Source organism: Oppia nitens, unplaced genomic scaffold (assembly GCF_028296485.1).
Source record: "Oppia nitens isolate AA-2021 unplaced genomic scaffold, nextdenovo-longstitch-racon4-pilon3 scaffold14_pilon_pilon_pilon, whole genome shotgun sequence".
Lineage (NCBI taxonomy): Eukaryota > Metazoa > Arthropoda > Arachnida > Sarcoptiformes > Oppiidae > Oppia > Oppia nitens.
This window is the reverse complement of record NW_026533193.1, coordinates 1,562,891-1,582,500: the sequence shown is the minus strand read 5'-3', so window position 1 is coordinate 1,582,500 and position 19,610 is coordinate 1,562,891. Positions and strand designations below refer to the sequence as shown.

The 19,610-nt window shown below is 19.8% G+C and overlaps 1 protein-coding gene across 5 annotated transcripts in view; it reads right to left on the bottom strand.

The window, feature by feature from the left end:
• The window catches only part of LOC128961753 (RNA-binding motif, single-stranded-interacting protein 2-like), a 40,110-nt gene that overhangs the window by 6,445 nt on the left and 14,055 nt on the right, over positions 1-19,610 (bottom strand). The window contains exon 1 of one of the 5 annotated variants that reach the window (XM_054308035.1): positions 18,313-19,044. The exons of the other annotated variants lie outside the window; for them this stretch is intronic. Within the exon in view, the coding sequence (XP_054164010.1) occupies positions 18,313-18,663 (351 nt within the window). The 5' untranslated portion in view covers positions 18,664-19,044. Of the gene's footprint in view, positions 1-18,312; positions 19,045-19,610 lie in introns of those variants that run through there. 5 annotated transcript variants of the gene reach the window in all.

Below are 19,610 nucleotides of genomic sequence, written 5' to 3'. Positions count from 1 at the left end.
CATTTTGTTAAAATGTATAAAAATTCTAACATTTTTTTAGTGTTAAAATTATATATCTATATAAAAGATTTCTTTTACATTCAATATAATATAATAATAATAATACCAACAAAAAAACGTACAGAATATATAAGTATATTCAACAATAAATTATATTAAAAAAAAAATAATAATTCAATATACAGTCTATGGTTCACTAAGACGATAATTCAATGTAAAAAAATAATATATATATATATAAAATAGATAAATAAAAAGTAAAATTTTTGCATTGAATCAAAAATAAGGATATAAATAATGATATCATATTCTAATAGTAATAATCAAAAAAAATTATTATATAATATATATATATATAACTATAAAACACTTTTTAAATTCTTGTCTATCCATTGAATACACTATTTTTATGTGACATTTCTTAACTTAACTTAAAATAATAATAATAATACAAAAAAACAACAACAAAAAAGTCATAAACAATGACATCTAAGAAAAAAATTTGAATGAAAAAAATTGTTTTATATTTATATTACTATATAATATACATATATATATCTTACATGTATATTATTCAATAGAGAGTTATTTATTATGGAAATGTATTTATCATTGAATATATATATATATCTAAAAGTCAAACGATTTTTTTACAAACATAACAAACAAAATAAATATATATATAAAAACTTTATATATCAATATATACTGTATAAAGTATATATCAATATTAGCCATATTAATGTAAATTCAATCAACAACAATAATAATAAAAAATCACATATAAAATAGTATTATATTTGAAATATTAGATAATAAATTTCAATTTTATTTTTTTATTTTTAAATAACAATACACTACACATACACTACTAATACTTTACAACAAATAACATTATAGTCTGTGTAATCAAATTTCAAAACAAATTAATCAATTGAGTACAACATTATATATATATAGATTGAAGCGCTGTTTAAATGCTAAATAACATTAAATACATTTCCACTCAATAGACACCATCAATAAAATCCAAGCCCTAAAAGTTAAACTAAAAATACTATATATATATATATATATATATATACATATATATATATATATATCGTATATAGATAAGCTAAAAGATACATATATTATTGTCATTGCAAAAAAAAATTATTGTGTGCAATGAGTGTGTATAATGAAATAAAATACTGTACAACACACACACACACACACACACACACACACACACACACACACACACACACACACACACACATAATGTATTTAAATTAACATAAAAACCTTAACAATAATTTTAGCCAACTAAATAATAAAATTGACTAATAAAATGCTAGAATATATATATATATATATATATAGCAAATAATACTATTATTAATATTAAGTGATACACACATATATATACACACACAAAATGGTCTCCAAAATTGGCAACAAAATTATTGAAGCAAACAATACATATAATATTGTAATATACAGTACAGTATAGAGAAAAAAAAGTCAATTCACTGGTGATATAGCACACACACACACAAACACACACACACACACACACACACACACACACACACACACACACACACACACACACACACACACACACAATACATTTAAAAAGCCCACAAACAATCATATAATATATCTATAGTATAAATGGCAAACAACAACAAAAATCGATGGCTAATAAAACAATAAATTATTATTCCGTATATCATTAGTCTCTCTTTCTCTCTCACTCTTTAGTATATTATTCCTATACTATATATATATATATATATATATATATATTATCGTTTGGTGTATAATAAAATAATAGGAATTGATATATATATTTGCAAAATAAAACATTTGGCATAAATGAATATACAGTAAACACTGGTTAATGGCAACAACAACTCCCATTAGGACAAACATTGAGAGAGAGAGAGAGAGAGAGAGAGAGAGAGAGAGAGAAACATAATGTTGTCAATCATTTTGTTTTATTTTTGTTAAGTTCTATTAATACTAAAAAAAAATCCATTCAATTAAAAACCAAAAACAATATATAACTTTCAAGAGTTCAACAAAAATCAAATAAACTATTAATAATCATTATATTTCTAATAATAATAATAATAATAATAATAATAATAATAATAATAATAATAATAATAATAATATTGTAATCCTATATAAAACAAAATAATAATAATAATAATATAGAAAACTATCATGGGTAAATTATTATCATCACTTGACACTGAAACCCTATTAAATATATAAATTTAATACTTGTACGTTATATACATTTGGGTGTATACTGTACTATACCTATATATATATATATATATATATATATATATATATATATATATATATATAGTATATACCGTATATATATACACACACATATATACTGTATAGTACATACATACATACATACACAACCGTTAATGGCTTATCCAGAAAAATGGTATATTACAATATAATATATATAAAGCCATTACTAACAAACATAAACTATATATAAGATAAAGAGAGAGAGAGAGAGAGAGAGAGAGAGAGAGAGAGAGAGAGAGAGAGAGAGAGAGAGAGAGAGAGCTAAAAACACTGGGATATGATTATCCAAAAGAGTCATTACTAAAGGGATTTCTGTTTCGGCATTAAAACCCATAAATTGTTTTAAGAGTTTTGTGTCTGTATTTAAAATGAAAAACAATTCATGTCTTTTAGTTTCTCTCTCTCTCTCTCTCTCTCTCACTAACATATAATCTCACATATATGATATAATAATGCAATATTATACATAAACAAAACAAACAAATACAGTAATACATCGCAATGGGAATAATAATAATAGTCGTAAAACAAAAGAAAAATATTATATAATATATAATACATTACTATTACTAAAACTACTACTACTACTACTAACTATAGTAATGTCGCGGAGATAAAACAAAATGTAGAATAATATATATATATTATAATATTATATAATATAATAATAATAATAGTTTATTGTATAAATTTGTGTAAATATATATATAAATTTGTATTAACACCACACACACACAAAAAAAAACACAATTATTAATATGATATGACACCAAATTAAATGTGATATAATATAATCTAAGCAATAATAATAATAATAATATATAGTGACAATTTTTATTACAAGTTTATTTTATTTATTTTACAAAAATCCTAGATATTTAAATTAGATAAAAAAAACAACTAAATATATTTAATTTATAAATCAATATTTTCAACAACAAAATTATACTATAATAATAAAAATAACGTTCAAAATGGGAAATGAGAAAAATATAATAAAATTTATATATAATAATAAATTTATTATAAAAATATATAAATTATTTATATATTTAAAAGACAAATAAATATTATAATATATTACTTATTTTGATTAAAGATCTCTTAAATGAAACATTCATTTTAATGATTAGCTTTACATAAGATAGTGAAAAAAAATAAAAATATAAAAAAACACACAAATTGTGTATAAAAATAGTAACGACATTACATTAGAAAACCGTATATATTTATATTTATATATATAACTGTATACACATATATACTGTTTATAATATATAAAATAAAACAAATTAAATTATAAAGAAAAAAAAGCAATATATATATATATATAAACAGTATTCAGATATTACAGTATACTATGTCGTTAAAAGTGATGCTTTTATTATATAGATGATAGGTTTAAACGAAAATGAGAGAGAATAACGATTAGTTTAAGAGAGAAAGAGAGAGAGAGAGAGAGAGAGAGAGAGAGAGAGAGAGAGAGAGAGATCTAAATTTTTTGACAGAGAAATATATATATATATATATATATACCTTATATTTAAGATAAACATTTTCAAGTCATGAATACTATTGAAATTGAATTTCAAAATAAAATTTTTAACAAAAAAAAATAAAGAAACAGTTAAGACAAACAAAACAAAACAAAATTATTTTATATAATCCTAATTAAATAATTATAATGAAATTAAAATAAAAAAAATATTATTAATAGCAACAATAATAATGAAATTTCGTTTTACGTATATATATCTATATATATATATATATATTTAGAGAATATTCTGGCATTTATACTAAATAAATACAACTAAACAACAACAAAATGTATATTCAATTAAATATTTGCTATTTCAAGCAAATATCTACAGTTACGTAAAGACAATACAACAACAAAAAGTAAAGAAATAATAATAATAACCAAAAAATTAAATTGTGAATCAATACCCACTAACTTTTGTATTGAACCAAATATATGTTATGTGTTCATAGTATAAAACAGTATAATTTATTATATTTTATATATATAAAGTAAAAATTGTATTGTATTGTAAAGATATATTGTATTAAATTTACTATTAAATTTGAACAATACACACACATATATACACATACACAAAACATATATATATACACATACACACAAACATATATATACACACACATACATACATATACACACACATACATACATACACACATACATACATATATATATACACACACACACACACACACAAACACTTTTCAACAATTAAATAATAGGTTTTGTTAAACTATTTTTTTATGTGTTGATTTTCTGTTTGATGATAACGCACACACACACACACACACACAAACATTTTTGTTTAGTATAAGAAAAATATAACATAAAAAAATAAAATACAAAAAGTAAATGACTTAAAATAACATTACAATCGGATAAAAAAAATTATAAACTATTTCTTATATATATATATATAAAATACTTAAAGACAACTAAAGCTATATATTTTTTTTAAGCTGACTATTGAAACTTATTTTGGCGTATAGTTGGCTCAACTAAATCAACACTAACACTAACAAACATACATACACACACACACACACACACACACACACACACACACACACACACACACACACACACATACACACACACACATAAACACATACAGTATACACATACATTGATAGGGATGCCCACAAAAATGCCTTTCCTTGTGTGTGTAAGTTATATAACAAATCATTAATATAACTATTGCTCTTTAAAAAAAATTGTTGTCTGTATTTGTGTTGTATATACTACTGTATATATATATATATATATATATATATCTTAAGTGCAAACAATTCAGCGAAATATTAAAAACAATTGTCGACAGCAATCATTGTCAAGTAAAATATATATATAAAAAATTATAGTTATATATATATATATATAAAAAATAATCTCATAAATCATATTATATCTTATAGTATCATAAATATATAGCATTTTTGTTATATTAAATTTTTTTTACAAACACTAAAAATATATATATATATAGATAAGAAATAAATATAAAAAAATTTTATTAAAAATTTAATTTAGAATTGTTTTCCTTATTTTATTTTCATTACTAAATAAAGTTTATAATAAAATCCAACAAAAAAAAACATTGTATATTAATATAATAGAAAACAGTACTCTTTATATAATAAATGTTGGAATTGACTAAAAAAAATTATTTTTTTTTAGAAATTTTGGTTTTTAGTTAAATTGTTTCAGTAGTAGTAGTAGTAAAAAATAAATTAATAAAAATAATATAAACACAAAATGAAAAATAATAACAATAAAAATAAACAGTAGAGTAAAATATGACATTCAATGTAAATAATAATAATAATAACTGACAGTCAAAATACCTTCAAAAATAAACTTAAAGCTCTAGTATTCAAAAACGTAATGTTTAATCGACTGTACCCTTAGATAAAACACATTAACAAACTACAATATAATACAGTATATATACATATATATATAATATACAATATATTAAGTAAAACAGTAGTCCATAAGTGAAACTTTATGAACGATAGAGAGAGAGAGAGAGAGAGAGAGAGAGAGAGAGAGAGAGAGAGAGAGAGAGAGAGAGAGAGAGAGAGAGAGATGAAAGTAAATATATATATAAAAAAAACAATTTGTGTGTATATTTTTGCCATTAAAACTATACAGTATATATAACCAACAAAAAAAACAACATTACTGTATGTGTATTAGATAATGCATTTTTTTTGTCCACATTTTTACATATATATATATATATATATATATAAAGTAATAATATATATCATTGACGCATACATAGCTTTTTTTGTTAGTATATAACTAAGTGTTACAATTATTTAAAAAAAAATTTTTTTTTAGTACAGTATATTTAAATTGTGCGTTAAAATGCATAATCAATGAATTATAAATATCAGTATAAGAGAGATATGTGTGAAATAATATAAAAAAATAAGTGCTATATTTGTTAGCTTTGAATAGCAAAAAATATATTGATATATATATATATAACAAACAAAACTAAACAATAAAATCACTTTTTTTTGTAGATAATCTCCAAAACAATTAATGATCTGAATCTAAATCAATGATTTACTAACTCTAATAGCAATAATAGCAATGAGTTTTATTGTAACGCTTCATATATCGTATATATACTCATATATATATATACTCTACAACTCACATAAAAAACTATGAAAAAAATCAATTTAAATGTTTAAAAATTGTTTTTTGAAAAGTATGAGTGAAAGTGTAATATTAAACTCAATTATTTTATTTTTTTAAAAAAAGTATAATAAACACGATTTTAATAAATTATAAGATAATTTTTTTTAACAAAAAAAAATGAGTATTCTTGTAGACATTAAATGAAAAAATCAATTTAAAATTTTGTTTTTTTTGTTGTATTTTCTCTCTTAATGTATACGAAAAAAAACAACATTTATTTCAGCAAAAAAAAATAATCAAATTCTTGTTTAATTCAATATATATTTAAATCATATTTTTATTATTATTATACTGTAAAAACACTTTTTTTTATACAAAATCAAGTGGAATATATATATATTAAATATTATATATATATATTTAATATATGTATTAATTTACATGTAAAAATATTTTGTATAATAATATAATATGTATATATATATACTGTACTTATAAATAATAAATATATATTTATAATTATATGTATAAACACAAATACATTTTATAATATATATATATATATAATACTATAATCTAATTCAATTAATATATAAATATATATATATAATTAACATTAACCACTACTACTACTACTACTAAAATAAAATAATAATACATTTACAAAAATACCGGAATAAATTTTATGTACATAAATGTTCATAAACTATATATATATATATATATATATATATATATATATATATATACAGTATATATATATAATAAAAATGATTTCATACATTATATGACAATTGAATTATAAATGCAAATAATAATATCGCTCGCGTCAAACATAATACATATTTTTGAATACTATATATTTTTCATATGTATATTATATTAACATTAATAATAATAATAATCTATTTTTAGTGAACACACACACACATCATTTCATATATTATATTTCAAATGTTGCAAAAATCAATATTATATTAAGGGATATAATTTTTGTTGTTGTTAATAATAAGTGAAATATAGTATATATATATAGAGAGAGAGTATTATAAACGTATATAAAAATTTATTATTGGATAAAACACTATTATATCAATTTTATATCCAGATATCCCTTTATAAATAAATCATTTTATTAAACAATAGCCATATTTATATATATATAGTACTGTAGTAGTAGTAGTAGTAGTAGTTAGTTGTTGGGCAATAAATATAAATCTTTTAATAAATGGCTCATAAATTAAGTATTTATGTATTAAAAACCTGAGACCTAACACACACACATATACACCAATAATCAATTATATAATATTATATCATATATATATATAATATTAATACAGTATATATTAGTTTTATGGACATTGATACACAAACACACATACACACTATCAAGTCATTTATTAGCATAATTTAGGCAATCAATTAAACTTATTTATTATAATAACCGGTATATATATATACACACAGCATATAATATATCCTAACCCATAGTTTGTATGTACCGACAAATCCTATATATATATATATATATATATATATATATATATATGAAGATAGTTAGGGATCAATAGTCATAATAAACTGCAAAGAAAGTCAACCCATTTAATGATGTGACAGAAAGAGAGAAAGAGAGATAATGGCACACAATGTACAGTATAATAGAGTAATTATTGATTGTATACATAAAATAATGCATATATACAGCAAACATACAGTTATTATTAATATTATTATACATATAATACAATAATATTATATGTGTTAATATACTACACATACAATAAAACTAATTCATGCTATATATTATGCAATATCTGATAAAAGTTTTATTTATTATTATTATTTCTTTTTAAAACATAAAAATAAAATCAATGATTATTATTATTATTATTACTGTATTATAGAATTTAAAAGTGAATTCTCTACCAAATATATAATAACATTGATATATATATATATATTTATTGTATATTTCAATGATATTCACTGTTGATAAGTGACAGTAATACTAGTATATTATTACTATTATTATTGATAAAACGTAAAAATTCAATTTCAAATGTATATATATATTTCAAAGAGCATATACAGTACAGTAGTTTTGACATTATATGTAAGTACAGTATTATACTGTTTATTAAATTATATAATCCACTACTTTATAATATATATATATAATAGATTATTACAGTATATATATGTGTTTACTGTTTACTCTAATATATATATATGTATAGTATAAATATATAAGCTTTTAAAAATTGGATTTAATTTCTATAAATACATATATAGATATTTATTATTATTATTATTATTTAAAAAAAAGTGTATTCACTAAACATTATATAAATATAGATACAGTAAATAGATTTAAAAAAAATTATATTGATTTTTAAAAAAAAACTATAATAATAATAATAATATTTAATATGTAAAAAAAACTTTTGTATGCATTTATATTGTATATACATATAAATTTCAATTTAAACAAAAAATTAAAACAAACAAAAATAATGTAAAAATTTTTCATTTTACTTAAATAAATAAAATAGAAATTTTCAAAATAATTTTATTTGAGATAAATAATTCGTGACAATAATTATACTAAACAAACTAATATTAAAAATATAATATAATAAAACCTTTTTTTAAATTATAAAATAAAACAAAAATAAATTTTATAACTATTCAAAAACTAACATAAAACTAATCTATGATTTAGATATACACACACACACATATATATATATATATATATCAATAATTTTTAAAATAAATAAAATAAGACAAAAAAACTACTTTAAAAATATATGATATAATACTGTAATAATTTTAATATAATTTTATTCAAATATATATATATATATATAAGTAAAAATTACAATTGCTGAAACAATTCACACGAAATATAATTTATATATTGAAAATGAAACAAAAAAAAACAAATAAAATAATAAAAATTAAAGACACAATAATTCATCAAAAAATATTATATATATATATATATATATCAATATATTATAGTTAATAGCATTGTTGTTAACGACAGTTACTTGAAATATATATTAATTTCTTTTTTTATTATTATATATCTGAAATGCAAAGATATATATATATATATATATATATATATATATATAGTATATATACTGTATATAGACTTATATTATTACTATACGATATATAATATAATAATAATTATTATCAGTTGAACTAAAGTACAAAAAATAATTATTGTGTGATAAACAACACATACAATCAAAACCCATATATAAATTAACTGTTGTCAACGTATATATATATATATATATATATATATATATATATATTAATAGACGTTAACCTCTAATTGAGACGTTGTCTCAAAAGCAAAAAAAAAATAAATAAAAATAATTATATAATAAAATAAATCATTCAATGATGTGATAATTATTGCCCAGACATTTATGTTACGATTAAGAGTACAAAAAAATATATAAATATATTTTTAAACATATTACTGGAAATTTATATATATATATATCTATTTAATTTTATTAAAATTAATTGCATAAAATTACAACAAAAATGACAAATAAATATATTTGCTATACTATTAAGTATATAATAGTCACCCAAAAAAATATGCGGTTTATTTAATGTGAAATACAAACTAATTTAATTAGTTTTAATACAATTAATATTAATATTATTTATTAATAACGTCTAGCATACTATTATTATATATATATATATATATATATATATATATATATATATATCACTTGAGATAAATATTATTTAAATTAAATTATGTTTATATAAATAAATTAATACTAAAGCTAATAATAAGCTAATATTTATTAGTTAAATATATATATATACAGTATAAAGTGTATATATATAATGCAATAGGTTTTATCTATACATATATAGATTGAATAAGAGTAAGTCAAGTATAAAAACTATAAGATATATACAATATATATATATATATATATATAAGAAAAAAATTTATATAATAGATTATACAATACTCTAACATTCATTACAATACACATATTCCTATTGATATAATAATAATAATAATAATAAAATAACTGTATTTATAATATATTATAAGTCTATTGATAACACACATACACACACAACACAATGTATTGTAAATTTTCTTTATGTGAAATTATCAGACATTAGTTTATTGTTTGGAAACAATAATAACATCAAAACAAAACAAAAAATAAAAGCATAGAAAAAAAACTTTCATTTTCATTTACATTAGCGTCCAGAGAGAGAGAGAGAGAGAGAGAGAGAGAGAGAGAGAGAGAGAGAGAGAGAGAGAGAGAGAGAGAGTATAATACTATAATACAAAAAAAAATAAAAGCAAAAAAAACTACTCTCTCTTTTTGAGCTAATATTATATAATATATATATATATATATATATATATAATATTATAGAAAAATATGAGTTAATGTAATTAAGCGAAAAAATATTAGCACAAAAAAAATAATAATAATGTTAAAATATAAATCATTTTTTATGTCAAATGATTGAGCTCTTTTTTTTGATTATATATATATATATATATAGTATATATAGTTACTAAAACTTAAATATATGACGAAATAATATTATTAAAAAAATTAAATCAATTCACTTTTGGCAATATTATTCAAAAAACTATTAGCGATAAAAAAAAGTCATTGAAGAGAGAGAGAGAGAGAGAGAGAGAGAGAGAGAGAGAGAGAGAGAGAGAAAGTAAAAATTAAATGTTAAAAACTTTTTTTTTTGATAATTATAATTCGTTTAATAATAACTACAGTATATACAGTATATATATATAATGTTAAAACAATTTTTTAATTAATTATTTTTAATAAAATTTGATTTTCGAGAAAAATGTTTTCAAATTTTATATTTCAAATTCATTTTACTTTCTCTCCAATGATTTCTCTAAAAAAATAAATTATAAAAATTTTTTAAATTATTAATAAGTAATAGTTTTAGCAACTATACACATATAGCAATAGACTATTTTTAAAAAACGGATATATTGTTTAATTAATACAATATAGTTAAATATTTTCAGTACATATATATATATATACATAATATATTTTATGATAAAAGTTAAAATGTATATAAATATACTGTAGTATACAATGTGTGTGTGTTTTTTGTTTTTCATTAGATGATAATAAAAGTAATTAAATTTATGAAAAATTAATATGCATACTAAATATATATATATATATATATATACAGTATATATAAAACTAACGTTTTTGAAAACTCATTTAATCAAATTATATCTAATAATATATTTTCAACACATGTTAAAATAAATATTGCTAACAATTATATGATTATCAGTGAGTGTCTATTGGGTATATAAATAATATATATATATATATATATATATATATATTGTTTGAATATAATATAAGATACAACAACAACAATAACCAAAAATTTTCATGTAAAACAATTATTAAACAAAACATTTACTATCAATATATATATATATATATATATATATATATATATATATATATTTGTTATATATATGTATCAAACAATTATGACACTACCTAAACATATCATTCACGCTAAACAATTATTATTAAACATTTTGTGTGTATGTTTTACAACTAAAAACCCATTGTGTGTACTAACATTATATAATAGTATTATTATCATTATTAACCAGTAATTATAATTATTATAATAAACAAACAAACAAAACAAAATTAGAGAGAAAATTATCAAATAGTCTAAAAATTTATATTACATTATATACAATACAATACAATACACATTAATAATCTATGTAATTAAATTACAAATAAAATCTCACACTAACAAATTAGTAAAAAAATAAATAAATAAATAAATAACTAATAGTGATATACTAGTATAGGAAATTTAACTTTTTTTACTATTTATTTTTTTTGTGTGGCACCAGTTAATTATTATATATACAATTACAATAATGGTATTATTGTTTTTTTTACAATAATACATTTAATAGCTATAGATATATACAGTATAGGGGTATAATAAATAAATTAATTTCACAGTGAACTTTGGGATATAGTTAGCAATTAGTGATAAGATTAGTAGTGATAATAAATTTGTATTTTATACAGACACACATACAGACTCACATATATATATATATACATTATATACTATATATATATACTGTTATATACTGTATATATATATATATATATATATATAAATAAAATGTTAAATCATTTAATTATCTAAAAATAAAAATAAATATATAATAATAAAAAATAAAAGTTAATCACAATTGATTTTTTCGCTATTAAATTCATTTATATATATATATGAGTGTATGTATGTGTGTATTGTTATACATAAATATAATAAATAATATACAGTATAAGTAATAAACCATTTATTAAAAATAAAACTTACAGTAATAATCAAAAATAATGATAATGAGTTTTATTTTAAAACTTTTTATTATTATTATTATTATTATTATTATGTTATCATATTAGTATTTTTTTTGTTGGTATTTTCCAAGTCAAATAACTTCATAGTTAATTTTTTAACTAATAAAACAACCATTTATTTGTATAAAAAATTATATATTATATATAATAAAATAAAATTATGTAAAAATATTGTATATTAAACCCTATAAATTTATATACACACACACAAAATAATGGCTAATTTTCATTGATTTTATAATCTAAACAACAAAACAAACTATAATATAGTATACAAGTTAGAAAACAAATTTTCAAACTTAATTAAATTTATTATTATTATTATGTTATTAGTGTTAAAAGTTTAGGCAACAAATCTAATAGACAGAGTACGAAAAAAAAACAATAACAACAAAATAGATAACAAATTATAATCAAAATATAACAATAAAAAATGTTAGTTCATTAGGAAAATAGCTATTAAATTATATTAAATATTATCATAACTGCTACTAATAATTATTACTCACACAAACACACACGTAATGTTTAATGTAATATATATTTTTGACAAAATTTTGTGGTTGACATTAACAAAATAAATAAAAATACATGTCTGTATGTATGAGTGTGTGTGTGTGTGTGTGTGTGTGAAAGAGAGAGAGAGAGAGAGAGAGAGAGAGAGATACTAATAAAAACACACAAAAGGTTTAGCAAATAATTTTAGGCAATCAGTATAAGTGATGTATCAAAAAAATAATATATAAGTAACCAAACATTATATATACAGTAGAGAGAGAGAGAGAGAGAGAGAGAGAGAGAGAATGTATAAAAAAATGTATAATAGTAAAATCTATTTATGATAAGTAACACACACATATATATATATACACACATACACATCCACATCCACACACAACCACACACACACACACACACACACACACACACACACACACACACACATAAACACATACAAATAAATACACACACAACGGAAAAACCTACTAAAAAAAATCCTAAATTCAATCAAAATATCTATAATAGCATACAGTGAACGAGCATATAAAGCACATGAAAAAGCAACAACAAAAATATATAAGTAAAATAAAAATCAATATTCAGTTAATGTATATCCAAATAAAAAGGAGGAGTGATATTGTATGAGTGAGTGAGTGGGTGAGAGAGAGAGAGAGAGAGAGATTCATTGTATAGTATAGCCAGTGTATACATTTAGATATATCTATATATATATATATATAAATTGTATTACAAATTATAAATTGTAACCAAAATTTATTTAAATTATCAGTAATATTATCAACAACAATAAAAGATTCTCAGATTTAATTAAACTTATCATTTAACATAACTAATAATTAATTTGATTACAAAAATTAACATAAAAAATTAATTAATAAACTATTAGTATCAATAATAAAATTTCGCAAAAAAATCATTAAATTATATGACTATTTAAAAATTACAACTAACTATTAAAATTATAATATATATATATATTAATTTAGTATGACTTGTAAAAAAATATACAATATATTATTAATTAAAACTATAAAATAATTTATTTTCACATTAATAATAATAATATAAACAATAAGTAATTACATTTAGAAATATAAAAAAAATTCATTTAATTTATTTATTTTGCTAATAGTTATTATATATATATATATAGACACAAATATATAACGTAAATAAATATATTGTATTTATTGAAATAAAATGTATACAAAAATTTTCCTAAACATAAAAACAAAACAAAAATACATATATTTTGTGGAATTTCAAAAAAAAATATATCAATATATATACTAATATTAAATAACACCAAATAGCTAAATAAAAAAAACTAATATCTATTATAATATTATACTACACACACACACACGTATAGCTTTAATAGACACAAAAAAAATAAATAAAATATTTTTGGAAATAAAACAAATATAAGAATTTGTTTTTTTTGTTAAACCAAAAAAAACACACAGAAAAATTGCAGCAAATATTTTTACTTCAATAATACCCACAAATATTATACTATCTATTAGTTTGCAAATAACTCCCGAGTCTTTTATTATGGATATTATTATACCAGTATATAAAACTGTATATAAAACTCCTCTCCAATGATTAGACGGTTTTTTTTTATATATATCAATATATCGTTTTATTTCAATACAAGTGATGTGTGTGTGTGTGTGTCGTTCACCACAAAATACTACAACAACAATACAAATACACAAAAAAAACTTTAAATACACAACAATACTATAATATAGCCAACAATTTTATGGATAGTGAACAAAATATCAATCAATATATAGTCTATATATATATATATATAGTATATACATGTTAGAAATATCTATAGAAATATATAAGTTATATAACCCAACAAAATAATAGTAAACTTATGTATGACTAGTGGGTATCTGTGTGTTGTGTTTCTCATAAGAGATTTTTTTGCCTCTAAAACATACACACACATACACACAACACACACATACACACACACACACACATACACACACACACACACATACACACACACAAACACATACATACATACAGGTCTCGGAGCAATAAGTACTGAAAAAACACAACAACACAGCGATTGTCTAAATATTAATTGTATTATATATTGTAACGGCTTTACTGATTTAAATACAGATAACAATTAAAGTTGATTATTACAAAAAATATTAATAAACTACATACATTTTTTAAATAATGTTAATAATGATCAATAATATGTAATTGATATACCTTAAGTATATTATTATTATTATTTTTAAAAAATCTAATTATATTTTCAATTTTTTTTAACTATAAATAACAACAACAAAAATTTGAACAAAATTTGCAAAATAATAACTTTTTTGAAACTAATAAATAACTCGACAAAAAAATTTAACTCACGATTAGAGCTTATATATATAGAGTTAAAATTTATTAAAAATAATAATAATTTCATATAAAATATTAAACATAATAAATTTGGACCTAGACACTTTAAACCCCATAGAAATAGTTTCAATAAAATCATCTTAAAATTTTTGATAAAAATAAAAAATAAATTATTTTTTTTTTGATATTATTAAATATACTGTTAAATAAACTAAAAAATTTTGTTGTATATCCATACTATGTACAGTTAAATCCCTTTAGTTTTATTTATTATTATTTTTTCATTGTTGTTGTTGTTATACAACAATAGGTAGTAGTTTAGTAGTTAGTAGGGCTTTCCTTTTATATATATATATATAATGTAATGCCTAACTATCCAACAGTGCAAACACACACACACACACACACACACACAAAACTATCACTAGTTTTACTTATAAATAAGTTATAACAAAAACTAAAAAACAAAATAAAATTCAGTCCATAATACGTGCGACAGTTATATACAGTATATAAAGTATATAATAACAAAACAAAAAACAAAAACATTATAAAAACAATACTAAAACTATTTTTTTTTTTGTTAGTTTGGGTAAAATATATATATATATATATCTATATATATATATATCGATATAATATTTAAATATACTACAGCCGTCACCTAATGTGTATGTGTAGTGTCTGTCCACTATCACACACACCCAGAAGCTGTACTTCAAATATCATTAAATATCAAATATCAGACAAACAAACAAATATATATATATATATTTATAATATAAATAAAAAATATATAATAATATAGACAACAACAAAAATTTAATGGGAAATTTGTGTCAGAAAAAAAACTAAGAAAATAAATAAATTTATTTCCAATTGTATACACAGTATAACCAGAATAATATATTTAATATATAGATATAACACAATAAAAGTAAAACGTTAGACAAACATATATATATATACATACAAACACATACATACATAGTATCGGTATATATATATATATATTGAATGAATAAATCAAATACTTATATATCAAAGTTGGTCAGTACTACTATATCAAAAAAAAAAATATGATACATAAATAAATAATTGATTGATAACATAAATCACTGGTATATACTGTATAAACAGTATAAACAATACATACAACTAAAATTTAATTAACTGATGCCCATATATATATATACATGTACTATTGTATACGTGTTTGTGTGTGAAAGAGAGAGAGAGAGAGAGAGAGAGAGAGAGAGAGAGAGAGAGAGAAAGAAAGAGAGAGATAAAGAGAGAGTGGACTAATAAAACAAAAAATAATACATGAAAATGCATAGATAATTATTTTTTGTTCATTGATTACAATGTCATCATCAATGGATAAATATAAAGAGATTGTGTTATTTATTAAGAAAAAAACTATTTACTACAACAACAACAACAAAATTAAAATATGCATATAATGTATAGCATATAAATTATATTAGCCTATCATAAAAAGTGGTAATACATATGGGTTGTATGGCAACAACAACAACAACAATAATAAAAATTTATACAACAAAAAAAATTACATATTAATACTTGAATATTACTGATAAAATATATCAAATATATATACTATATATTATATATAATATATGTGTGTGAGGAGGGAAATGTAGACAAAACATATGTATATATTCTATATATATATATATATACTGATATATATGTCTATCAGTAAAATGTAATATAAAATGTGTGTGCATAGCATACATATGCCGGTTAACACCCACTGGTTAGGTATCCCCTTAACATGTAGTATAATATATATATATATATTTAATCCGCCATTTCTATTACCCAAAAAATAATCAAAAATAAAACACATATACATATACATATGCATACATATACATAAACTAAATAAATCGCCAACAACTACATACATACATACACACACACAACAACAACAAACTTTCAATGTATTGGAAGTGTATGTGTTTGTGATTACAAATTATATTAATTAATTAAAAAAAAACACAAAACCAATCAAAACCTAAACACATATAAATTATAGACAACTGTTAGACATTTAGTTTAATTATAAACCATTTTTATTTTCGCTATCTATCCTCTCTCTCTCTCTCTCTCTCTCTTTATCGAAATAATTAGTTTTCATCGCCAATATATATAGGGGTTATAATACCCCTAATGATAATTATTATTATACTGTAATAATGGTGACTAACATATAGTATGAGTCATACATTATTTTTTCAAATTAATTTTTTTATATAATTATTAATAGTTATTATTAACACATAGAGAGAGAGAGAGAGAGAGTTAGGTTTTAAAAAACTCTCACTATTTTATAGTTACTATTATTATTAGGGGGGGGGGGGAATGGGATCTCAATATTACCTTATTTTGTCGATTATTATTATTATTAGTATTATTATTAGCAGCGTTTGAATTAATATTATTATTATTATTGAATGCACTGATAGTTGTTTGGTTGTTATGCTGTTGTGATCGGCTTCGGCCTTGATTTGTATGGCCGTCACTACTAGTCTGGCGTTTTGTTTGTCGACCACCACCGCCACCGCCGGTCACATGATTGTGGTGATTGTGAGAGTGATGGTTATGATGATTATGATGGTTAGTATGGTAATCCATAGCAGCAGTAGCAGCACTGGTAGTTTTATGGACAGTACTATTATTATTAATATTATTAATACTATTATTAAATAATAGTTTATCGTTGCTCTTCATTCAATACAATTCATTCAAATAAGTACATCCAATAACACACAACAACAACAATATCTCTCAATGAAATATATTTAATAATAATAAAAACAAATTAATTTATTATTATTATTTTTTATCACAGATTATTGGTCGGCCCAATAAATATCAGTAATATTTTTTTTCAAATCTAATATACAGTATTATACTGAACCACTTAATAATGGTCACCCACTTTCAAGATAGCTAACATATATATCTATATATATCTATAGACACTATAATACAGATTAGATTGTTGTCACTAATAGCCAATTTCAATGACACCACACACACACACACAGACACTACTATTATAGTAATGTCTATCAATAATTGATTTTTATTTATTTTATATGTTTTTTGGTTATCTTTTGTTTTTTTTGTTGATCAATAAAATAAAATAAATACACTAATATAATGTATATATATATTAATATTATTTATATATATTATATATAATTATTAATTAAATCAATATATATACTGTATTATAGCTTTTCAATAACTAAGTCAATAGATATTATTTTTTTATGGGATAATATTAATATTCAATCGGATTTTTTTAAAAAATTTTTGTTGTTTTGTTTAAATATGACAATCAATCAAATAGTGTGTGTGTTTTAAGAGATAACAACAATAGTTTTTCAATGGTTTATATATTTAATATTATTAATAATATTATTATTAATACTATAACCAAAAAATATATATATATATTATTAGTTTTGTTGAGGCGATGGTATGTTATATGATGTGATGATGATATGTAATAATAATTAATAAATTGTTGAATAATTTATAATATTATTATTATTATTATAACTACAATAAAACAAAAGTGTCAATAAAATTATTATTATTATTATTATTATTATTGGAAATGTGTCAACAATAATAATAATAATAGTAATAATAATAATAACACTAAC